The sequence below is a fragment of the Gallus gallus genome, chromosome 3, assembly GCF_016699485.2.
Source record: "Gallus gallus isolate bGalGal1 chromosome 3, bGalGal1.mat.broiler.GRCg7b, whole genome shotgun sequence".
Taxonomy (NCBI): Eukaryota; Metazoa; Chordata; class Aves; order Galliformes; family Phasianidae; genus Gallus; species Gallus gallus.
In genome coordinates this window covers 466,422-491,311 of record NC_052534.1, presented here as the reverse complement: position 1 = coordinate 491,311, position 24,890 = coordinate 466,422, and the positions used below count along the sequence as shown (strand labels likewise).

The following is a 24,890-nucleotide window of genomic DNA, read 5'->3' as shown; positions in this document are numbered from 1 at the left end:
CAGTACTGAGCCCTGGTTTCATTACCTAGATCTGTATCTCCAATATGACAGCATGGTGGGTCACTTTGTTCTCGGAAGCAGCAAGATTTCAGTCCCCACATCTGCACACACATGTACTGCTACAGCACAGCACACAAGAACACAAAGCAGGCAAGCCCTTGCTTAGCCCAAGCAGCAGCCAGAGCCTCACTCATTGGCCTGTCCATAGTCCTGGAAGGCATGCCAGGATATTTGCTGGTCATTTGCACTCCTAAGTCTGCCCAGTTCCATCTCTATATGTGCTCAAGCTGCAGGCGCCAGGATGACACTGCAGCTGGAAAGCAGCAGGGCAACACAGTTCTCCTGCTAGCTTTCTCTCACATTGGATAACAGCCTGGACACACACAGAGGTATTCAGGTTCTTCTATCACTCTGTAACTTTTCCAGTCATGCCATGGTCTTCAGTCTCAGAAACATATTCAACATCTCTTCTTGATATGGAGATAATGTGTTGCTATTTTGCATCTTTTAATGCATGCTCGTGACTCATCCATCTGGCTCAGCCACAGGAAACATGGTCACTTGGAAAGCACATCTGCTTGACTGAACACAGAGCACAAGACCATAGAATGGTTTGGGTTGGAAGGGACCTTTAAGATCTAGTTTCAACTCCCTGCTACAGGCAAGGACACCTCCCTCTAGACCAGGTTGCCCACAACCCACCCAGTCTGGCCTTGAGTGCTTCCAGGTAGGGGGCACCCACAACCTCACTGGGCAGCCTAATCAGTGTCTCACCATCCTCAGTCAGGAATTTCTTCCTAATATCTGGTCTAAACCCACCCTCTTCCAGTGTAAAGCCATTTCACCTTGGCTGCAGCCACTTGTCACATGGATGCTCCGGACACTGCATTAGAGGACCATTTTCACTGACTGCCAGAGGTATCCCAGGGTTTCAGCTTAGAAGTTCAGCAGCTGGGATTGTACTCCTTTCAAATATCAGGGGGTTATTTTGAGAAACTACTTTATTTTTTAGTCAATTATTACTGTATTAGATTTTTTCTAGTCTCTTGACATTTTTAACTGCTTACTGTTAATTTTTACCTATTCAGAGCTTCAGAGTTTCAGTTCCTGACCAACACCCAGGAAAAGTTTAAAATGACAAAGATATGACAGTCCAATGTAAACTTTATATAATTGATAAGATACAATAGGAGTGTTCCTATAGGAGAAAACTACATGGCTCTGCAGAAGACTTATTACAAGCAAAGATATTCAGACCACATCAGAAGCAGCACCATATGTTCCCATACTTCAGCACAGGAGACAAGACCTCTTAATTGAAAAGCAATAAAGTTTTTCCCAAAAGCTAATGCTCTGAAAACTTAAGAATATGCACTTATATCAAGCACCAAATAATCAGAGCAATCTAATTAAGAAGAGGATAATTAGAAGACTAACAGGTTGCTAAATCACACTCAGGACACACAACTTGACGCTTGCTCTAGTTTATAAGAGAGATTAAAATAGCAACAAGACCAGTGTTACTTTAATCCCTGGACAAGTTTCAAACATTAAATTGCACTCAGACCACAGCCACATTAAAAACCTCAATACTTACACGGCAGGAAGCTGCTGTAATTGAAGTAGCTATGAGAGTAGAAAGCAAGAATCGTGGCTTTGCAATGTCATCACTTACCAGAGAATGGAACCCTTCAGGCTGTCATTTTTGAATGTCAAAGCCTGGTTCCCCAGTGAGCATACGTTACTACAGAGCTTTAAAAGCCTGGATTGCAGTTGGTGCCATTCACAATGTTTAGAAATGACTGTGTAGCAGTGACATTGCACAGCAAATCTCCACCCTTTGGCAGGCAGCAAGAGCCTTCACGCAGCCTCCCCTCCAACACGCTGCTCCAGCACACTGCTTTGGGGAGATGCTTCAGGCCACAGCATTTGGTAGCTACCAGCAGCCACCACCTACCTGCTGGAAATGAGAGGACAGAAAGGAAAGGGCGTTCTGCCAAAAGTCTCAGAGAGCTCCATGTCACCAGGAGCCCATCTCCCACCTGTGCCATGTCACACAGGTGCTCACATTGAGTCCTGCCACAAAGATTTAGGCCTAAGCAGCACTTCCCCAGTTCCCTGCCACATCCACAAGATGCCACGTTGAGGATTGACACTAGGGGTCCAAATATATACATTTGTTTTTTGAAGTTTAAGAGCCTTCTTTTCAACATTCCATTCTGATGAAAGATGAATACCCCCTTTGATGGTACCAGCTTAATACAACCCCCAGCTGATAGCTGACCACATCCCAAAGACAACTACAACTACGCAAATACTCCGTTTGAAACAAGACAGAAAAATGTAATTTCCTTTAGGAAAGCTATCACAGTGCTCCATTTTAAGTCAGTTTGGTAAATAACTATGTTTAAGAAGTGCTTTCAAGCACACTATTAAATGCAAGAGGTACATTAAGATCATACAGTATGCCTGCTGCAGGCACAAGAATTAAAAATAGCTTTGAACCCCACTGGCCTGGTTAGCTTAAGTCATGACATTCAGAAAGGAAGCAGATTGCCTTAAAGCTTGATTTTGAAAGGAAACACATTGGAAAGCATTTGTAGCAAGCTAATTGTTCACAAAGGTGTTTTCTAGGCATGTGAGTAACCTCAGCCCCAGTTTTTGCCCCACATTCAAAACAGGCTAAGAAAAAAGCTGTTAGAAGAGTGGTATGATGCAATGGAATAATCAGTAGGTAAAAATGCAGGAAATCTGGACTGTAGATATAGCCGGGGGCTGTCTTGTCATTTGTTCAGCCCATTGTTCTTTCATGCACAAGATGAAGATCACAGTATTTGTTTCCTTGGTAAACTGTTTTGAGATCTACTGATAAGTGCTGAGCAAAATCCAGGCACTACCAACTGGTTAAGAGTTTACTCAGGTTAACAGCACATCCACAACTCTCTGCAAGCATCAGCTTCAAGACCACCAGACTCTGAGGTACAGATCCCTCCAGGCAGTCAAACCCACACAGTCTTTCCTCTCATTCAAAGCAAGAGTTTATTTCATCACGATTCCCTATCAAGAAGTACTGGTTTTTACTACTCCAATCATGCCCAGTCTCTGAAGAGCTACAGAACTGAGGGAGTGAAGAAATGGGAAACCCAGAAAGAGCAAAGCTCTGAAAGCCTGAGTTTTGCTCACAGGATCCAACTGCTCTTCCACCAGGCTCTATCAACAGCCATGCTGCTAGATCCTGAAGCCAGCTGGCTGCTTTGTTCCTCACCCAGCTAGCACAGCCACTCACACTGCTGAGGCACACGAATACTAACTACACCAATGGGTGAAAACAAGCACTGTGACACCAAAGTGGTTAAAATTAAGATGCTCCCTGGGAAACAGCATTTCCTAACAAACAGGATACAAGCATTAACAGAACTTCTCTCACTCCGGACTGTGAAAGTCTAATCATTTTCATCTCCTGTAACAAACCTTTCCCCATGAGGTTCAAGAGCCTATTGCATCATGATGGAGTTCTGGGCAGCACTGCAAGAACAAATCAATTAAGATTTAACAAAACTCAGGGGCAATTAAGCACTCAAAAACGTTCAATCTGAGAACAAGGAACCTGACTGCATCTGCTCAACACCTTGTTTCTCCAGTAACTGAGACAGGAAATACCCAAAACTTCACATTAGGTCATAACGTGGAGGGTGGGCACCTAATGTGAGTTTACTGAAAAAAAAAATACATCTGCTAAGGTGCTAAGTGCACCTCTACCAAACAAGATAGACAGAACCACACTGCACTACATTAGAAGTATAGATTATTGTTAATACTGGTAAATTCTAGAGTTTATTTGCTTTGAGAGCAAAATAAAACCTATTTCTCATTTAACTATCCTACATTAATATCTTTCAAACACCCATCCTGGTCTTAGAATAATCTCTTGACTTTTTTAGTTAAGAATGTTTAAATAGAAACACCATCAGACAACAGAGCTGGAATAGAATATGTTGTCCAGAGAACTGCTTCTGAGCTTCGGTGCCTACAGCACACATTTCCTGGTGGCAGTTGATCAGCACTGTCTTGCCTCGTAAGTACATCGCCCTGATTCATTTAGGTTACTGGAGAGCAGCAATGAAGAGGACAAAACAAGTCCTTCTGAGCTACATCTCTTCCAGACTTCCCCAAGTACTGCTGCTGCACTCCTTCAGTCTACAACGGGATACAACTGCAGTAGTGTGAGCAATACAAGGAGCTCCTCACCACCATGAAGAAGTGCTTGAGAGGACAGAGCCCTGAGGTCCACGCTTCTGAAGGTCTGATCAGTCACTTCCATGACTTTCAGCCAATCATTTCATCAGCAGAGTTCAATTTACAGTATGGTCAAAAAGATAAGAATCTTTCCATCCTATTACTTCTATAAACGATGTAAAGATAAGCAAATAGCAATATTCAATTTCAGCAATATTCAACTGCTGAATAGAATTTATTTTAATATGCTCAGGATGCTTTTTTGTCCTCCTAACTCCCCAAAATATTCACATGTGCCGTGGTAGCAAACAGTCAACATGAAGGATTTAGCATTACCAACTGGAGCACAGATCAAATACCAAGTTCCAATAAGAAAATCAAAAAGTTCTTAGCACCTGTACCTGGAGGAGACACCGATTCTGGTATCTTCTGCTGTTTAGTTAAGACTGCAGAGCCTTTGGTCTTGGTGGTTGGAAATCTGGTTAGGGAAAGAAAACCGTTGTTGGAATGCTTTGCTTTTAGGTTTTGTTTATGGACTTAATGATATTGCAAAAACCTAAAGTTTAAAATTCAAGTTAGAAAAAAAAATCTTAAAACAGACACAAGGAAGCAAGGCAAGGTACAGTGAGAGGCTACTGACTGCATTCAGAGCGCCACAGGGGGATGGGTATTTAGGCATCTTGCTTCCCTCTGGGCATCCAATCTCAGTACAAGTCATGTGCCCAACAAGGAGTGAAGCACTCACATGCTTTGAAGGATCTAAACCAGTTTTCAGGTCCTACTTCACAGCATCCCTATACTCCTGCTTGATGTATTTAGTTGCCTTCAGATAAGTTTTTTTTTTTTTTTGCGGCTGCTGTTTTTTTTCCTCCTTTCTTCCAGTGTTATCCTTCCTAATGTTATCAGTAATGTTTTCTGACCACAAAAATCCTAAGATGGATTTTCAACATTACTAGGATTCATTCGCTGCAAAACCAAAATAAACTCAGAAGCCAAGAGGGGATGTGGGTCACCAATCAATGCTGCTCTCCAGGCTTATCTGAGCCTCACATAAATGTGAGCTGCATAGTGATGAATCAGTCCTGCAGCTTCCAGAAAAGCATGTTTTTCCCCCCCTCCTTCAAACCCCAGGTGCAAATACCTGTTCCAGACTCCTACAGGCAGTGTTATCAATGCAACTTCTCACTGCTCACACAAAGATAAAGGGGTGCAATGACACAGACATAGTGAGTGAGCTTTGAGGCCAAACACTTGAAAGCAGCATCCTACTAGTAATGAGATCAGAGAAGGTACCAAACAAAGAGAACTTTCAATATTGTTGCTTATCAGCTGGCTCACTGCAATCCTCTGGCTGTTACTCATGGCAGGGCTTCAGTACTACTGTATTGGGTTAGTTCAAATAACCCCCTTTATTTTAAAAAGGGTAGAACTTCCTCAAATCAGTGTAATGAACCTCTTCAGGTTACAGAGGGGAAAAAAATTGATGACATAACCATAGTAACTCAGTGAACTTCACCCAAATTATGCAAAGGAAGAATAACAGCTTAAAGAAGCACTGAAGCTTCCAAGTGTGCAACTGCAGGCTCCCTCCTCTCACCGAGGACATACAGAGGCAATGCAAATAAGCCACAAGTTTTACAGCAGAACCAACAAGCTGAACTAAGGCTACTTGTTATTCACAGGCTTCACTTAACTGCTCACCTTCTAGGACAGCTGCTATCTTGAGGTAGGCTGTCCCATTTGCAGTCAGTAGATCTGCAAACATTTTCATGCCATGCATCCTTAAGTGCTCATGTGCAGATCTCAAACCACAGTCCTGACACTTCTCTGTGTAACTTGCAGAATTAAAAGCACTTGAAGACTTACAAACATACTAAATGTGCACAGATCGGTATCATCATGGTATGGGATTTCTTTTGTTTCCATGTCTGCTTCAAGAATACTTTAGTATATAACCTTCCTCGTGTTATGCTTGTATAACCAAATTGAACCAAATTCCTTGAGAACCAAATTCCTAAGCTCCTAAGCAAGATCACAAGCCACAGTTAGAATTCTTTTTCACATATGCTCACTTTCCATCTCTGTACAAAGGTAAAATAACCTCAAGAAAATGAGAATTGCTATAGTGGATCAGCCCACTGGGGCAATCAGCATTTTATCCTCTTCTTTCCCCCAGCAGGAATCAGAGCTGGCTGTTTTAGATGATGACAAACAAAAATTCTTCCCATCAACAGCAGTGGAACAAAGCACCTGAGTGAAGCCCATTCTCAGTTCATGCTACTTAGAAGCTGATGTTTGTCTTAAACCAGACGAATCCATCTCTTCCCCAACTCTAATTACCACATCTTTACACATTATCTTTCGTTTTGTGTTACCCAAGAAGTGTGATGCTTCTCAAGGCCTTGACTGCTCTTGGGCTCCACATCATTTAACAGCAGCTGGAGCCTGGCTAGATCTGCCACTGTGGCTGAAGAGTTTAGCTGTGTTTTAATAGGATGCTCAATCATTTCTCCAGATTTCTCAGCACAGTGCTCTATCCCTTTTTCTTTACTAAGGGATATCACAGTTATCTTCGGACAGGCAACAACACTAAGGGTTACACAGTGCACTCTTCCACAGCTTCAAATGGGATGCTGCAGTAACACCAGTCCTCCCACAACCACCACACAGTTCAGATGGAAACCCTTGACCAGTACGGCTGTTGTAGGTTAAGGTACACTTCCTTCTGCACTGAGGAACAGAATTCAAAACTGAGCATTGCAGCCCAACCTGACTCTCTGAATGGAGCCCACTTGCCAGATATTCAAGAAGTACATGCAGGCAAGATTTATATCAAGATCATTCAATAAATACATTCTAACTAATATGTACATCCTCACTGTCCCCTAACACCTGTCCATGCACAGGGTGTCACTGGCAGCACAAAGCCAAACCCCACACTACACTGGCTGCTGTGCTTTCCTCTAGTTATGAACCCAGTCAGCCCCAACACCTACACAACCTCCATCACTAGCTAACGAAATTTAATATATCTCAAAAGTAAACATTCAATGTATCAATAGCAAAGCAAAAAAAACACAGAACAGAACTGCCTTTAGAATAGAACAAAACCAGAGCACAGGACCTCAGAAAGCTGTGCATGGGTCTATGTTAGATGAGGTCCTGCCCCCAGGCAAAAGGCACTCTCCCCAAGCAAGGACTTAGAGCTTTAACATGAGGATTCTCCATTCTGGCACTTACAAATGGAATGAGTTCTGCCCATGTATTTCAGGCAGACAGCACTAACTGCTTCCCAAGCTCCTGATGACTCTCCTGCTGATGTAGAAGATACCTTGGGACTCACAGTGACAGGATCACTGCCTCCAGTGAATCAGGAACAAGTCCTTAGTGCAAAAGTCATTTGTTTTGCAAGATACGACTTCCAAGAAAAAGAAATTCCACCAATCCTGTAGCCTTGCCTTACTCTTCAGGTTGCTCTCAAGAGCAAGCAGTGCTGTATCAGGCTTCAAACGGCACCTCCACTGGTATAGCTGCCATTGGGAAAAGCTCAAGTGCAGTGCTGTATGCTGCCATTCTGGACAGGCAAATCATTTCCATTTCAACTGCAAGAAAAGAGCGTGAGCAAACGTGACATCATTTCTGTGTTTGGCCAGCACGACGTGAGCTGTTTCCATGGAAAGGCTATCATTTGTATCAGTAACGTTATTGCAAGGTTTCTCTCTCTGAAGAGATACTGTAATTTTCTCTTCTTACTTAGAGAAGCAAAATAAAGATGCTTTCTTACTGCGTTCCCCTCCTAAGAACCACATTTACAGCAGGAATTGCTGAAGACTGAAGCTGAGCTTGACTTACAAATACTCTTGTTCAATTGAGGTGCTGCTGCATTTGCTCCACAAGAGCCCTCACACCTCCAGCAGTATGCAGTGTTAGTCAGCAGTTTTACCGCTCCTCTTTAATAACCTCAGCAGGAAGCAAAAAGCACACATGAAAGCCTTCTGATATTTTCTTTGCACACAGAAGTCAAAGCCTGGGGTAAAACAAAGGAATTCTTAAAATAGAAAGTTTACAATAAATTGCTACAACACCACTTAGATTGCAAATGCCAAAGCGCCATTAATTTCTACAGAGGCACTTTCACCCCAGGTATTTGTGTCAGTTAAAGACTATTACGTGCTATGCTGCAGCATTGGTACGATCTAATTTCATGTATTTAATACCACTGGCATTTTCTCTTCCAGACTCAGTGCCTGTCCCAAACACCTCTGTGCTCATTAAGCAGAGCATCTGAGAGTCGTCACAGTTTTAACATCACGTTCATTTGGTTGAAGCCTTGAGAAACAACATACGTCCGTTTGGCTTGATGTTTGTTAATTGAAAACATAGCTTTCAGACCTCATTTCTTGGAGTGACAGAAATGAGGATGCACATTTCTGAAATACATGTAGAATACTGGAGTTAGTTATTTACACACACACAAAATATATACATATATACACACACACACTCTTCCATAAAGCTTCCCAAGCGTTTCCAGGTTTTGTCATTAAGTCATACAAGAAAAAAAATGACAAAAGATCAAACCGTTGAGAATAGAAAGTAAGAAGAATTATGAAAGTAAACATTATCACCTCGTTCTCTGCTCCTTCAGCTGTTCCTAAGGACCAAAGATGCTCCTGACCTGCAGCAGCTTCCTGTGTGCCAAACCACAGCTTAGGACATGCATGAGGCCCAAACAGTTACTGCATGTGCCACATCCTGCAAAGCAGTGTGCAATAACTAAAACTGATTTATAAGTCCGACACGTATCACGTTTCTGATACCACTGTAGTATTATACTGCAATTGATTTAACTGTAGCTTAACTATAAAACTAGCAAAGACCAAATCCATGCCCCACGTGTTTATATGCAGGGAAAGTTCTGGTTTAAATAACTGTACCTGACTGAACACATTGCTTCCCTGTGGTCACCCAGGCACTAACAAGACCACAACTCAGTGTGAGCAGGAGCTGTCAGCGACGTATGGAAGTTCCTGATGCAGCAGAAATAGCCAGGCTGTTTGCGTGCATGCTTTCCAGATAGGAACAGCAATTGCAGGTAGACAATGCAGTACTTCGTAGATCAAGATGTAATGTGCAGAGGAATACTTTCTCCTCTCAAACACGCTATGGAGTTAAAACCAACAGAGATAGGTCAGTTCTGTACTGAGACTGCTAAATTTTGATTACATTCTTTTGTATGTTTACCAATAAGTCAGAATATGTTAGCACTCATCATTTAGGATCACAAACACTTCACTCATGTTGCTGCAACCAATGCCAATACGTGAGTACCACAGCAAGCTCAGAAGTGACCTGCAAAACAGTTGAACAGATGTGACATCACAGCCCTCCTGGCTAGCTCTACTCAAGTTTTAATACATCAGGTTTAACCAAAATGACACAGTATACATACTACATGATTTGGAGGTAAGAACCCAAAGCAGCATCCTTTTACACTGCTCATGAGAATGTCCAACCCATACGTTCCATAATCTCACCATTCCTTAAGCAGATGCAAAATATAGGGGTACACACAAAATGTGCAAATTATGATTTACTTTTTACTTGTGATTACTTTTGCAATGACAACAAGCAGTACCAAACAGCCACTGCTTTTAGCACTTCCATATTACCTGCCCTTACCCACGTTAGCAGCAGCTGACACAACCAAAGCCCAGAACTTCACAACTCAGCCCAGATGTGAAAACCAAGCATCTCCCTAATTTTAAGGCAAGTCACTCACAGCAAAGCTGTCATGCATAACCACTGACTGAAGTGAGCCCAAGGCCAAACCAGTGCCAGAAGTAAGCCTCCCAGCTAACTCCATGCTTGCATCACATTACATAAATATGAAAGAGGAGACATTTGACAACTTACTGGTGAGCCAAGTCCTCTGCAAAACTGATTATATTAAGTGCAGGACAGGCAAAACTCTGATTAAAGCCAATAAACAGACTCCGAGATGGGCAGCTGCCATCTCCAGCTCCTCATAGCTCAAGGCCAAGCTACAGATCATGGCAATACACTACATGAAGGACACCAGGCCTGGTTTAACACAGGTTTAACACAGCCACCACTTTCCTATTAGTAATCATGCTGAGCTCTCAGCATGACCATTTGGACAGAATAAATACCATCAGAAAGCCCACCATGCTGGGAGCAGAAAAAACATACCTTTGTGAATGGGCTTTAAAAATAAATACTTAAAACCTTACATCATCTTTCTGCTTTACCAGTGACTAAACTGATGAACACCAGTAAGAAAGAGGCAGCTGTGGGGTTCCGTAATTCACTCTACTTACAGCCAAGTCAACGTACTCATTTTAAACAGGCAGAAATGAACGATGAAAGAAACACAAGATTTAAAAGGAAGTTTTATAAGATCAGCTTTCCTAATGTATGCATTACGCATCTTTACGAAGTTCTCAAGAATTCGTCTTGCTAATCACTTTAAAATGCTTTAAAAATTAATGAGAAGTCTCTCACACTTACCACTCTGGGGTCTGTCAGCCCTGTCAAGTATATCCATCTCACTGTAACTAATCTGGATTTGCCTCTACAGAGTGGGTTAACTTACAGAATGCCTTCAGTAAGGATAACCATCACAGATGAATGGACAGGTGAGAGAGAAACATGCTAAGTGGTGAGGACAGCACCCAGCACAGAGCTCACTCCATCTCCCAAGCAGATCCAACAAGCGTTCACTTCCACCGGTGCCAACACAACTCCTCCCAGCTGCTTAGAAGATGGAAATGTGTGAGCTCCGTCCAAGACAATTTATCAAGGCAAAATCCTCAGTTCAGAACTTGACTTCAGATGTGTAAAGGTCCAAGAAATGGGTTTTCATGGATACAAGATGCTGATGCTGCACCTTTATGAAAACATCTTGAAGCACAAAGAAAATAGAGCAGACTACAGAAATTCCACCAAGTCTATATAAGAGTTACTATAAAGAGTTACTCCAGCAGCACAGCAGGGATGCTTCAATTTTGTTTTAATCATTTCATTTGCTCTATTTCATTCATTTTAAGTGTCGTAACTGCTTGTGTCTTTCAAAATACTGACATTGTGCCTATCTTTAGTAAACTGCAATCAGGGCGAATACGCAGCTCTTAAAAGCTGTCCTGCTTGTTGGCTATCTTTACTAAGTGCAGCAATAACAACAACACCCACAAAAAAAAAAAAAAACCAAGATCATGCTTAATTATAACAAGTTAAAAAATTAAACACAAGCAAAGTCAAAGCTTTGAAAAGCCTTAGAAGGTACTGATTCAATTATATTGAGCCTCACTCTCCATTTGGGTTCTAAGTTTATAAAAAAAATAAAAGCAGCCTTCCGTCAGTAAACATGAGATTTTATAGTCCTTAAGGCTCCAGACAGGCTAGGTTAGGAAGGTGGAAGAGAAACTGGAGACATTCACCTCCACTGCAATGACTCCAATATAGGCAGGACAAGAAACATACACAAATGCTCCCTAATGGATGTAAATAAACCTATCTAGGGACAGTTTCCTTCCACAGAGCGGTATTAAGAGCAAGAGCTGTTTCTTTATAGCCTACAGACAAGCACTCAAGATTCACTGCTCTGCTTTTTTAAACCACCCAACACCTACTGGACAGACAAAGAGATGTAATCCAATTAATTTGCTTGCTACCGGAACAGTGCTGACACCAGACCTCTTGCCTTCCATTTCACATAAGAAAAATACTCCTTTTCTGCAACCAGCCCAAATAGAAATGAAACCACCTTCGTAATTTTCACAGCGAGTTTTCGCTAAGTTTATTGACCCACCATTCATTCCATTGTATATACTCCTGTGGTGAGGGGACAGGTCATCTGTTACTTGTCTCCTGAGGGTACCTTCTCTGCTGCCCGCACTGAGATGCTTGAGATGCTCTGGGCTCCCTCCATAGTGTTTTTTGAGGTGCTCAGGGCTCGTGCCCCTCACTTTGTGGAGATGTTCTGTACTTCCACTCGGCGTGTGCTTTTGAAGATGATCCGGGCTGCCACTGCTGTGCTTTTGATGCTCAGGGCTACTGCCAGGCCTCTGCTTTTGAAAGTGTTCAGGGCTACTACTCAAAACGTGCTTTGGGAGAGTTTCTGGACTGCTACTGCTGTGCTTTTGCTGTTCAGGTGTTTTGACAATGGTTTTCTGATGTTCTGGACTCGGTCCTTTCAGGTGATGATCAGGACTGCCCGAACTCCTGGGCTTCTGGAGATGCTCGGGGCTGATGCTCCTGTGCTTCTGATGCTCAGGGCTTCCTTCACCCCGAGCTTTTTGCAGATGTTCTGGGCTCGTACTTGGGTGGTGTTTATGATGATCTGGACTGTCTGTACTTCCCGTGCTGGAAGTACTGCTCCCATCACCAACATCTCTCATGTAAGTGCTGGTGGCAGTTAATTGGCACAGGCTGATTTGGCTGTCAATAGAGCTCCGGCTGCCTGCTCCACCACCCTTCTCCTCATCCAACAACACACACAATTCCTTCAGCTCCAGGTTTTCCTTAACCACTTCTTCCTGTCTCACTTCCAATTCTTTCAGCTTCTGTAAGTACAAGGCGACCTCTTTGTGCATCACACTAGCGCTGTATCTGCCCAGTCTCTGCCACTCACGGGACACCCTCTTGCCTTTCTGCCTGTCGTCATCCAGAAAGCAGCAGAGGTCTCTCAGTTCCTGGTTATCTTCTTGCAGCTTCTGATTGATATCCTTTAAAAGAAAGACAATTGTGACTGAGAAGTGTCTGAAAGGATCAGTGTTATGCCATCACCACAACACAAGCCAGCAAACAGCACTGCCATAAACCCATCATTTAAGCACTCGAGCAAGGCAGAAATAATTGCATGTGTGGATCTGCCATACAACAACAGCATCATGCTCCAAACAAACGGGGCTGCTGCTCAGCAAGTAAGTGAATATAACCTTTCAAGGGTTCAAAAGCTCAATTCTGATAAGGCAGAAAAGTTTCCAGTGTTTAATTTATGTTCACCCTAAATATCAGAATAGCTTTGTTCCCAAACAGAGCAAAGATCATAAACTCTCTCATGAGGATCTCACCCCCTTGAGAAATATTCACACACAAGGTACTGCTGAATATAACTGAAGTATATCAGACATTGTAATCCCACTTAATTAGTAACACTTATGCTCTCTATCCTTTAGAACATAATCACTATGAAAGTGAGCGTGTTAGAGATTTAAGATATTCTAGCTTTGATTTCACTCCAGATTTGCATAAGAGAACCTTATCGGCCATCAGCTTACAGCACTACCTCAACCCCTCTGAAATGAACCCATGTGCCTTAACAGAGCTTTCATTCCAACCCAAGTGACCCCACATCCTTCTTTAGGTGATGAAGCACCTGAAGCAAATGCTCCGAAGCAGAAGTGTTCAAGCTACTACTATAGCAGAATAACGTGCCAAAGAAAATACTGTCACTATTTCATGTTCCCAGCGTTACTAAACTGGCTTGTGGCCATATTTTACTCTCTCTCAACTCAATAGTCATTGCTTCTTCCATGGGACATGCGAAGTGGAGATTAGTCACAACCATTAGAAGGCAAGCCTTACAGAAAGGCCATTTCAGCTCAGTTTCTGAAGAGCATGAAGCTTCTGCAGCCCCACCAGATGCGTGCATTTGTCTGATCTTCCCCTCCAAGTAAGTTCAAGGTAGCCTCAAAAAGCCTGTGCTGGAGAGAAATACTTTAAGTGCTCCCATGGCTCAGGTAGACCCATGCACTAAGTGCAGGCATCAGTGCTCCTCGGGGCCCTACTGCTTCCCGTGGACAGAGAGGCTCAGGCACGAAGGCAGGGTGATAGACCTCATCCTCCCAAATTCCCTGTGGAAATTCCAGCTAAGGCATCCGAACAAATGGTGGAAGTGAGACGTCACTTGGGGAGCTCGGCACTGCAAGGGGAACTTGTCACTCCTTCCTGCACGGCTTGGCCTGGCTCATTCCTCAGCTGGCAGATAACCCCACACGATGACACAACACATAGCTAGGAGGAAGGCACCCTAAGTTAACCTGCATCACAAAGGTCGCATCTGCTCGCACCGATGCACTGCCATTGAGAGGTCTCCTGCCCAGGACACCGCATATCCTCAGCAGGTGGAGAGGACACACTCATACCGTGTATAACAGGACGGGGCAGAGCAGCCTCCCCTTGCACGCTACTTAGCTGTGTCACACAACTACCGAGGATGCTTTTTCAGTAGCTCACTTGCCTGGAGCTATCCTGCCAATCAGGACCCCTCTTCTCACATTCTCTCGTGTAATAACACAAAACCCACGCTGCATTTGGGTGTCTCCCTCCCTTTAACTTCAAAAGGAATTTCTTAAGACTGCTTCATTTCTCGAAGCAATAAGACAGCAGCTGTTTTTTTAGCCGTCTCTACTTGGTAACACCGCGGCTCTATAACAGACCGCGCTACATCGGGCCGATCACCTGTAAGCAACCGCACCGCCTTCCCAGCCCTCGGAAGCGGGCAAGGAGGCGCCGGGCTCTCACGGCTCTCGCCCAGCCGAGACTTCAACGAAGGACGGCCGCACCGCCGCGGCCCCGGGAGCAGCCGGCAGCGGCACAGCGCCGGGAGCGGAGCCGCGATACGGCCGCGGGACGCTTCTGAGCAGCCTCCAGCCGAGCCCGCAGCCTGCGGACGAGCAGCCCGTATTAAGTCACCTTACGCAGCGGCAGCGGAGCGCAGGCACGGCCTCCCGCACGCCCATCGCCGCGCTCTCCCGACGGGGACGCGTCACTCCGCCCGGCGCGGCGCAGCCCGGCCCGGCCCGCAGGTGACGAAGCGGCGCTCCCCGGCCCGCAGGCGCTCCGCCCGCCCCGAGCGCTACCTTCAGGCCGCGGATCTCGCCGAGGTGCAGCTGGAGGCGGCGGTTCACCTCGCGGATCAGGTTGCTGTGGTCCAGCATCGCGCTCATCTTCTCGGCCTCGGCGCGGCGGAGGCTGCGGATCAGCTCCTCCTTGCTCCACTGGAGCAGCTCTTCGTCCGACACCTTGGACAAGTCCTCGGCCGGCGCCGTCCCGCAACTTTCCGCCGCCACTTTGGCCATGCTGCGGGCCGGGAGGAAACCGCGGCGGATCCCGGCAGCGAGGAGGAGGGAAAGGCGTGGAGGAGAGCCGGGCGCGGCGTGAGGAGCAAACTTCCCCGGGGAGGAAAGAAAAGAAAAAGAAAAAGAAAAAAAAAAACCCCAGAGAAAAACGCCAGCTCAGCTCCCGCAACAAGTCGGCGCGCACCCCATGCCCACGGCCCGCCGCCTCTCCGCCGCGGGACGCCGGGCGCGGGGCCGCGCGGGCGCTGCCGGCGCCAGTGGCGGGCGCGGGGCCGCTGGCGGCTTTTAGCGGGCGCGCCACGTGCGGGGCGGGCGGGGAGGGGCGCGCCGGTGCGGGCCGCGCGGCTCGAGAGCGCCACCTGCTGGGCGCCGCCCGCGTCGGCTGCGGCGCCCGGCGGCCGCGCGGCTCCGGGTCCGGGTCCGGGATCCCGGCTGGGGCCGAGCGCGGCTGCTGAGAGATGCGCGGGCTCCGCGCGAAGCCGTCCCGATGGTGCTTTGGGAACGACGCTGGGCGATCCGTCCGTGCCGCTTACGGAGAAAGGTGACGTGATGCAGCTCGGCGGTGGACGAAACGCGACTACGCGGTGAGCTATTGGCTGACGACCACCTCCCGTCTTGCCACAGCTGCGCATCGAACAGCTTCCTCCCGAGGGGAGACCCCGAGTCCGTCACTCCACAGAGCGCGGAGCTTCGCCGTCACCGCATCCCGCAGCGATCGGCACTGAGCACGGACCTGTATGCCGCTCTCACTGTAAGGAGCAAAGCTTCCGATAAAAGCACTGCCCGGCCACAGCGAAACTGCGCCAAGAGGCCGTGCAGAGGAGCTGTCATCTCTTGTGCCCGAATACATCCCATTTTAATGCGACTAAATAAAAACAGCCCGGGGGGAAAGGCGGTGATAAATAAAGGCGTTTCTCACTCTTCCAATTCCGCAGGGTATTGGCTGGAAGGCCCCACGATGGTAGACTTCTTATACACAGGAATGGAGGCTTTTAATCCAAAAGCTCCAACAAAGACTCAGCTCCAGGTTAACGTAAGGTGTGGCCACTGGAAGTAGTTCAGTACAGCCCAACAGCTGGAGCAAGTGTAGTTCTGAAGGCAGACCTAAAGCATGTGAGGTGAAACCCATCCGGAATGCTTCGGCATGAGGAGGATCTCATTTCACGTTCATGCTGCAGGATTAAGTCCCAGCATACAAAAGCCCACCTTGCTGCCTAATGCTGAGCCCTTCCTGGGCCGGCGCTGATCATTTCCTCTGCTGTGCCCTGCTCAGCCCTGGACTCAGCTGGGAGTGCTGGCAAAATACAGCTGGCAGGTCCCTGAGGGCCAGTGCTGGCCTTGCACTGCAGCCTGCAGGTTATGCAGCGCTTCAGGGCTCTGATTGCTCCAAACTTTACCCCAACTGCTGATAAATATACGAGGATTTTAACAGCACTTCTGGGCAGCTCCAGCGAGGCCCTGAAGCTGTTCAATAGTTGGCTGCCAAAAAACGTGTCGTGGCAAACAAACACTTTTATGGCAGTCATTTTACACAAAGATGCTGAAATCGTTTTTGTTCAGACTTTCCAAAAGTACTTTGGAGCAGCGGTCGGATTGAAAACTGTCATCTCCAGGCTGGAAGGAAGCGGCAAAGAGCTTTAAGAATGAGTTCAGGGAATTGTCATTCCAGTTGTTTCTAGACATTCTCCCTATCGTCCATGTGCCCACAGCAGATGCCCAGCACAGCATGGCCCACACTGGTCCGCTCTGCTCCCAGCCGTGAGCTCCAGGCTGGCTCACTACATCCCTCTGTGCTACCAGAGCCCCATCCCAGCCTTCCCCTTCAGCCTCCATCCGCCCATGGAGCAGTCAAGTCCTGTGAGCCACCCAACCACGCCTCCATGACCCAATAAGATTGCAGACATGCAAGCGCACCCTCACCCCTAATTCCCCCCATTCGTTCCCTGTTGGCAAAGATGCTCAATTTGGGCAGTGGGTCCCATTTCTTCCTAGCAGTCCTCAGAACTCAGAGAGGACCCCATGGTCAGAAAAGCCAAGTCCCTGTTGTCAACAGCACCTCCACAAGCACTCAGTGACCAGCAGATCCATCCACTCCTCCTCCCCAGCAGGACAGAGGGAAAGATCATTGGGGCCCTCATGTCCTAAGAGCCACGTAGCTGCACTAAACATGCAGCTTTCTCATCCCGAGAATATTTTTGAGAGGGATGAAGGTTCATGGATTCACAACTAGGAAAATGTAAAAGGAATCCAGAAGAATAATATTTTCAAATTAACTGAGAGAGAAGAAAAAGAAAGTTTCAGCTTTAAATCCTTCAGTTAGTTATCTATCTGCATGGATCTGGCCTTCACTGCTTTAATTGTACTTCTGATCATCGTTAGGGTAACACCAGACTTGGTTTTGTGTTTGTACTTTGTTGGTGAGTTAATCAGAGGCCAGATGCTTCTTTCTCCTAATGCTGATGGAAGTAACACAGGCGATGTGCTGGGAAGCAAGAAGGTGCGTGCTCTGCAGAATGAGCCTTTGCTCTGCCAGCCCTGTGAAGGCAGCAAACACTGGCACAGTACCTAAAGAGATGAAGATGGATATCTTCCACCCTCCTCCTGCAGGAGGCCAACAGTTCTGCTTAAATCTAAGCATTAATAGCCTACATTTTTTCTGTCCTCTTTTAAATTAAAACAACAAAACCACCTTCAGTGTTTGGGCTCCTATGAAGTGAAGCATTCAGAGCCTATCTAGCAGGAAGTATTAATTCCTAATCATAGAATCATAGAATGGCTTGGGTTGGAAGGGACCTCAAGAATCATCAAGCTCCAACTAATGAATATATTCTTTGTCACTATGGCAGGTTGTGGATGCCCCATCCCTGAAGGCATTCAAGGCCAGGCTGGATGTGGCTCTGGGCAGCCTGGTCTGCTGGTTGGCGACCCTGCACATAGCAGGGGGTTGAAACCAGATGAGCACTGTGGCCCTTTTCAACCCAGGCCATTCTATAATTCTATGAGTCTATGATTCTACGATCACAGAGGCAGGTGGAGCTGCAAGCTGAAGCTGGAGCTAGATCTACTAACTCTATCCTTTCTCCTGTTCTGATTCTGTAAGTGTCTCAAAGGATGTACCAACTTCCAACAGCACTGACATTGCAGCAAACAGCCATCAGCTCCACATTTCCCATCATGTCATACAGTAAGACTGTGAAATTCTCTACTGGTGTGGGGCTGCTGAAATGCACACATATGTATCAGTGCATGCACTGCCACACATGGCAGGAAGTAACTGGGTGTGCCACTCATGAGGTCATTGAATGAATGGTCATCCCCACAGATCACCTTCCTCTGCAGCTTCCACCTCCATGCACAATCTGATCTACCTACAGCTATTATTCAATTGATTTCAGAAAGGCAGGCTTTCCAGAAGCTGCTGTAGGCTAACTGGAGGTCCTGGAGTGATGTTGGCTGGTTGGTTGGTTTTTTGTTTTTTGGTTTGCTCATAGCAGAGCAGAAATTCACTGGTAGAGACAATCACAGTGTATGGTTTGCACAGCCACAGGCATGACAGCCCAGGTAACAACTTCAAGCAAAACAGAGGTAAGACAGGGAGGGGGACAATTTGGGATAGATTCTGAGAGGAAAAAAAAAAAAAAACCATGTAGCTTAAGTATAGCACAAACCATCGCTTCACAACTGCCAGCAAAGTATTGCCAACCTCAGCCAATTGCCAGCAATTAGGGATGACATACACTGCAATATTTGGAATACAAAGGGAGCAGAAAGGAAAGAGAGACAAACTGTTGTACATGTTGTCACAGCTGACGTATGGCCATTGCCAAGGGCAAGGGCTTCAGAAGATAAACTGCCAGGCTGCAGGATAAACCACTGTTCCAACAAGGAAACGTTAGAGGCCAAAGAAAAACAGGTTCTTCAGGGGATGGGTATTTTCTGTTTGTAGCATTAAATAAATAATGCACACGAAGCAGGATGACTGCATGGGGAATTCGTGCAAGTGCAGCGCCGTGTGAAATAAAAAAGGATCTAATCCTGTGTCTTGATTTCCTACGCTGCCACAGCAAGCATTCAGCCAGGCTTTAAGCAAAGGATTTTAACCTTCTCATATCCGAAGATAGGAACAGATGGTTTCAATCTTATGAAGTTTAAAGAGCTAGGGATGAGATGCCACTGGTGTCCAGAACTCATCACGGCAAGCTGTGATTTCCAATGGTTTCCATCGCTGTCACCCTGCTCGAGTCCTTTGCTATCACCTTTATTTCTGACCTCTCACCAGGAGCAGGCTGCGCAGAGAAACAAGACATCAACCAGCAGGAGAGGGTAACAGTTAATACAAAATAATTAAGAAGAAAATAAATCACATAACCTACTTTCAAGTGGAATCCCCTTTCAGTTCCCGTAATACAAGCGGTAAGAGCTTCCTCCCAGTGCCGAAAATGCAGTGATGTTAGAGAGCTTTGCAAGTTAGCTGTACATCAGAGCAGCTGATTTAATTCTGATAAACGTGTTCTGTAACAAAAGCAAACTTCATCCTTTTTTGAACTGCAATGCCTTTTCTTTTTATGGTGGGAGGTGCCTTATAAGCACCAAACCATTCTGAAAAGGGCAGGACAGAGAGGCTAGCTGCAAACAAGCAGGGGAAGGTTTGCCAGCTGCCCAATTGCTCTTGGAAGGAAAACAAGTTCTAGAAGTAAACCATGTGCAAATTTACACAAACTGAGAAAGTCCCTGATGTTGGTAGGGGAGCAGAGCAGTGGTTTGGATCAAATTGAAAGGGGAAACTCCCAGAGGTCTTCTCCCAATGGGATCTTGTTGCTTCCCTCCAAAGGAGTCACTCCTAACTAAATAAATACGTCTGGATAGAAAGTTATTTACCCTGTAACTTTGTGAGCCACAGGCAAGAATGAAAGACAAGGTCGGCAGGTTTTGTCATTTTCTGCACGGAAGGAAAAAAGAAGAACTGCACAGCAGACACTGTCAGAGATACCATTGGTGTAAAGCCAGCTCCTCGTCTTCAAAGGCTGACAGAAATGTGCTGACCCCGCAAGGAAATTGAGACTCTGCTCATCTCCGTGCTATAACCTCTTTGTTTCTAGTTCTCCAAGGCCATAAATCACTCCTTAGCACTGTAACACAGCCTTCAGTACAAATGCCATGGCCAGGCCAGGCTGAACATGGCCTGTCTTGGTCTTAGACGAGGACAGGATGAAGGCAGAGGGAAGCCATCCCATGCTCCCCTTTGTGCAGGACTGATATGAAGATTTAGAAGCCCAGTGAGGCAAACAAATGCATCATCTTACCTGTGCATATGGGCACTGCAGCTGTTCATTTCACCAGGATTCTGAAGATAGCATCTCTATCAACACACTTTACAGGCATTAGCTAATTAGTGGATAAGACAACTTTAACGGAGTTCTGACCGACCCCATGCACTGGGTGGGAAATGACATCTGCACATGGGCCAAACGCAGAAACCTTCCATTAGCAGGAACTGAGGCTTTCAGAAGCAGCAAAACAAAGCTGCATTTTGGCAACTCCTTCTCCTCGGCTGCCAACTTCAATCTTGCAGTTCCAATTACTTCCTTTCAACGCCTGCTGTTTTGGTGCCTAATGGGTTGGTCTTTTTGAGAAGGGAGACGTTCTCTCTGGTTTTTTAGAATCACAGAATCATAGCGTCACCAAGGTTGGAAAAGACCCACAGGATCACCCAGTCCAACCATCCACCCATCACCAATGGCTCTCACTAAGCCATGTCCTTCAACACAAAGTCCAAACATTCCTTGAACACCACCAGAGTGAGTGACTCCGCCACCTCTCTGGGCAGCTCATTCCAGTGCCTGACCACCCTTTCAGAGAAGCAGTATTTCCTAACATCCAGCCTGAACCTTTGGTTTGGTTTGGTTGGTTTCCCTTTTTCTGTTGGATTTTCCAGGAGTTACCACAGGCGTTCAGATACGAAAACCAAAACCAAGTGACTTCCAATGCTATGAGCACCCCTGTGCACCAGCTGCCATACACAGCCTGCAATAAGGCGAAACCTCCCCCAGCTGACCACTAAGTGTACTTGTGTTTTCTTCACAGAGAGTATTTGCAGCACAGGTAACTGCCAGGAATTGCACTTGAGCTTCTAAGTGCAGAGGGACAAAAGCATTTACCCAGCCTGATGCCGTGACTTCTTTTAAATGCCTTCCCACGTCTTAACTCTTTATCTGGCTGTAAAAGCTTCAGAGCAACTGGTATCCACTCTAACTTGCCTTTTCTTCTGTGCCGCTTACACTTTTCCAATCAATGAAATCAATAGCACGCTCCTGGTGCTTCCCTTTTTACATGAAGAAATAGAGATCCAACTCCTCCAGCACACAGGTGGTGACAAGGACAGGGGGGCCCACTCACAAAAGCCAGCAGCACTCACCCAGGCCCTGCTGAACGAAGCTCTCACTAACAATTCAATTAGCAGCTTTTTTTCCCCGCTTAAGTTACTCACATGCTCCCAAGTTTGTAACTGGAAAGGCCACCATGGATTTTAATCTTGCTTATTACACCATTTGCTCCTGACTAATAGGGCTGCAAATATTCCTTCCTTTGCTAATTATTCTTTTTATCGTTATTCTTCAAAATGACCTATTTCTGCAATTTAGAGAGAAGCTGGCTTGTGAGACCCGCACAGCAAAGTCTCGAGCTCATTACGTTTTGCTTTCAGACATAAATTAAAACTGCGCAACGTTGGATGCAAGGTTCAATCAGAAAGCATTTCTGTGCACATTGCAGAAAGAAGGACTGTGTTTATTCCGTGTTAATAAAGCTTTCTGGGCCCTGAGCAGGCCCAGAAATGGTAAGGCAGGACAGCCGCCCCTCTCATTGGTATGGCAGGGCAGCTTTAAATCCTCACTAGTGCCAATAAGAAATAGCCTACAACAGCAGCAGTGAGGCAAATAAGAAGCAAAGTCATCACTTATGATTCATGGTGGATTCAAGGCTTCTCATTGCCTTTCAGTAGCGCTACTCTTAAAAAGCAGTACAGACCTGAGGGCTGCAGGAAATGTAAAGCATTTCTCTCTGTTGAACAGTTCTGAAGGAAAGGGGCATCACACAGAGACATATTTCACATGAAATTACAGCCTCATTCCTCTCCCCTTTCACTTTTCCATTTATCAGTTCTATCCTCCTGCTCTCCCCCCCCACACGCCCCTGGAATTATTGATGATTATGAAAGAGCATGAAGTCTTCATAATAAGGAACATTTTCGTCCATTATCTGGAGAATAATATGGTTTATTCAATACATTCCCTCGGAGAAAAAAAAAAAAGAAAGAAAAAAAAGAAACCCCAAAACGTTTAGGTCTGCTGTAAATAGATGCTTTTTTCCCAGGACAACAGATTGCGCTGAACGACTCAGTTTTCTTTTGGGATTATAAAGGTACAGAACAGTTCTGTCTGGGGATGGTGGTTTTCCTTGAGGCAAATGCTGACCAACACGTGGTGCCCGCTGCTGGTGTTAACAGGAGTAGACACCGTTCCCCGTTGGGCCCTTCCCTAGCAGAGCCCTCAGCAGCCTCTGCAAGCAGAGGGAAGTGAGGAAGCTTCAGTTTGCGTGCTGCAGAGGTATGGAGCTGTCCTACCCCGAACCCGGCTGAGGAGGAAGGCCGCATTCCCACGCAGTGGGACAGCAGAGCGGGAGGCCGTAGGAGAACCTTAGCAACGACGGCACGGTCCCCTTCTTACCGCTCCTCAGAAACGAGAGAAGCAATTGCACAGCAGCCTCGCCTGTCCGTGAGAGGTACTGCATGAGAAGCACGCAAGAGTGGAGCGACCTCAGTCAGCTCGGTGAGTTTAGAGGCGCACTTTCTTAGCGAACCCGTGTTTAAAAACAAACGAACAAACCAACCTCGGCCGTTCCTTGGCGTTGTTAGAACGTGACTCCGAGTCACTGAAGACCTCCGCGGGCGCGGGCGGTGCAAAAGGGAGAGGCGGCGCTGCCGCTGCTCGGCCAGCAGGTGGCGCCGGCGCACAGGCGGAGCGCGGCCGGAGCGGGCCCGGGACAGCGCCCGGCACAGCGGCCTGTAGGGCCTGGCCGTGGCTGTGGTGACAGACAGTTCCTAAGCTGGTAAAATAAGCATCGCAAAAGACAGAATTGTACGTTACAGCCGTCGTATCCCCTCCATCGTGCACTAAAATGAGGTTCTTCTGTCGCAGTCACTGCCTTTTCTAAAGGCAGGCAGCCACAGCAGAATGCCCCTCGAATCGCTGCAGACAGAAGCCAGATTTCTGTAGGACCGGACAGTTCGTTCTGTAAACCCACAGCATCCACACAGGGATCTCTGCCAACGGCCACTGGCAGGAACACTACCGGCTTCTTCAGGCTTGCGGGGCAAAGTCGGTTAGGTTTGCAAGGAAGAACAAGCTGAAATAAAACTGCACAGATCAGTGTGCCTTGCCTTAATTAAACTGTGCGACCGTCACACAGCTGACACCTCCAATGCGGACACAAAGGAGTCACATATGTGCCCCGGTTAATGGCGCTTTGTTTTCTGACAGAACTTTTCAGGTGGAGCTTTATGGGGTGAGCCTCCGTTCAATGGGCGCCAGAAGCTGCCCCATGTGGGACCAGGTCTCCTCAGCTGCTGGATGTGTTCCAGAAGGCACTTGAAAAGTCAAGATTGCCAAGAGAATAATTGGAAAAGATGTGCGTGTTTTTCTGAGTCTGTGATTTTTTGTTTTGCCACCCAGCCTGAGTGTGCTACGAAGGAGCCTGCCGCCTTGTGTGCTCTGTGCACTCACAGGACAGGCAGGAGAGCGTGTTCTAAATAGCCCTCAGCCCCAGAGTGCCCTGCTCTCTGCCCAGTGGCTGTAGCTACTGCTGCCAGTGAGCTCCAGCCAGTCTGGAGACACGTGGGGCTCTGGTCAGTTTTGAATGGTGGCCATAAAGCCAAGGTAGTGTTGGTATGTCTTTGCAAGAGGATGGATATGCATACACATACATATATCAACACAGCAGAGAAAGAAGAACAAAGGCAGAATGCAATGGATCCACCCCAGCAAGACTGCAGCCATTGCCCCTCTCATCTTCCGCCCCGTCTCTGAAGGCCTCTCAGCACTCTGAGCATACAAATGCCCTCCTGCAAAGTGGGCTCCAATGGGTTCTGCACCGAAGCAAGGAAGTTCAGCGCACGAGCAGCCTGCAAGATCAGCCCTCTGGGACAAGCAGTCTGTGCTCAGTGTCAGACACATCAGGGAGCCGAAATTGAAAAGCTAGTCCAGTGCTTGCTGGGCACAGGGCTTCCATGACGTGATTTCAAATGGCTATGTTGCTTTTACACTTGACAGTAAAGCATAAGCACCTGACTGATTACATGGTGTTTTTTTCTCCAAAAAGGGGGGGGGGGAAATCTATCAGTGCTGTGCTGCATTTTTAACGTTGCCAGACCTGAAGTAATGAATGTTTGCTGTGGGTGTTTCAGGACCACTCTGTCCGCTCAGTGTTTGTGAATGTACGATCGTTGCTTTCCTCTGACAGATAATTAATGGGTTCTCAGAGAGAATCTGCTTT

General features: G+C 46.5%; 1 protein-coding gene and 1 long non-coding RNA gene across 9 annotated transcripts in view; one reads left to right on the top strand and one right to left on the bottom strand.

Moving 5' to 3' along the window:
• Positions 1-19,878, bottom strand: part of CCDC85A (coiled-coil domain containing 85A) — a 67,876-nt gene extending 47,998 nt beyond the window's left edge. For 3 of the 8 annotated variants that reach the window (XM_015283315.4, XM_015283316.3, XM_015283317.4), the window contains exons 1-2: positions 15,123-15,600; positions 12,068-12,983 (exon numbers count right to left, since the gene is read on the bottom strand). In XM_015283315.4, the coding sequence (XP_015138801.1) occupies positions 12,068-12,983; positions 15,123-15,341 (1,135 nt within the window). In that variant the 5' untranslated portion in view covers positions 15,342-15,600. Of the gene's footprint in view, positions 1-4,631; positions 4,715-12,067; positions 12,984-15,122; positions 15,601-19,442; positions 19,628-19,714 lie in introns of those variants that run through there. The other 5 variants (XM_015283318.4, XM_040698498.2, XM_015283319.4 and 2 more) reach the window with 3 other exon arrangements.
• A 2,975-nt stretch (positions 19,879-22,853) lies between these two features.
• LOC121110465 lies at positions 22,854-24,686 on the top strand. The gene is made up of 2 exons (XR_005858952.2): positions 22,854-23,167; positions 23,879-24,686. It is a non-coding gene; the product is annotated as an uncharacterized LOC121110465 (long non-coding RNA).
• The last annotated feature ends 204 nt before the right edge of the window (positions 24,687-24,890 follow it).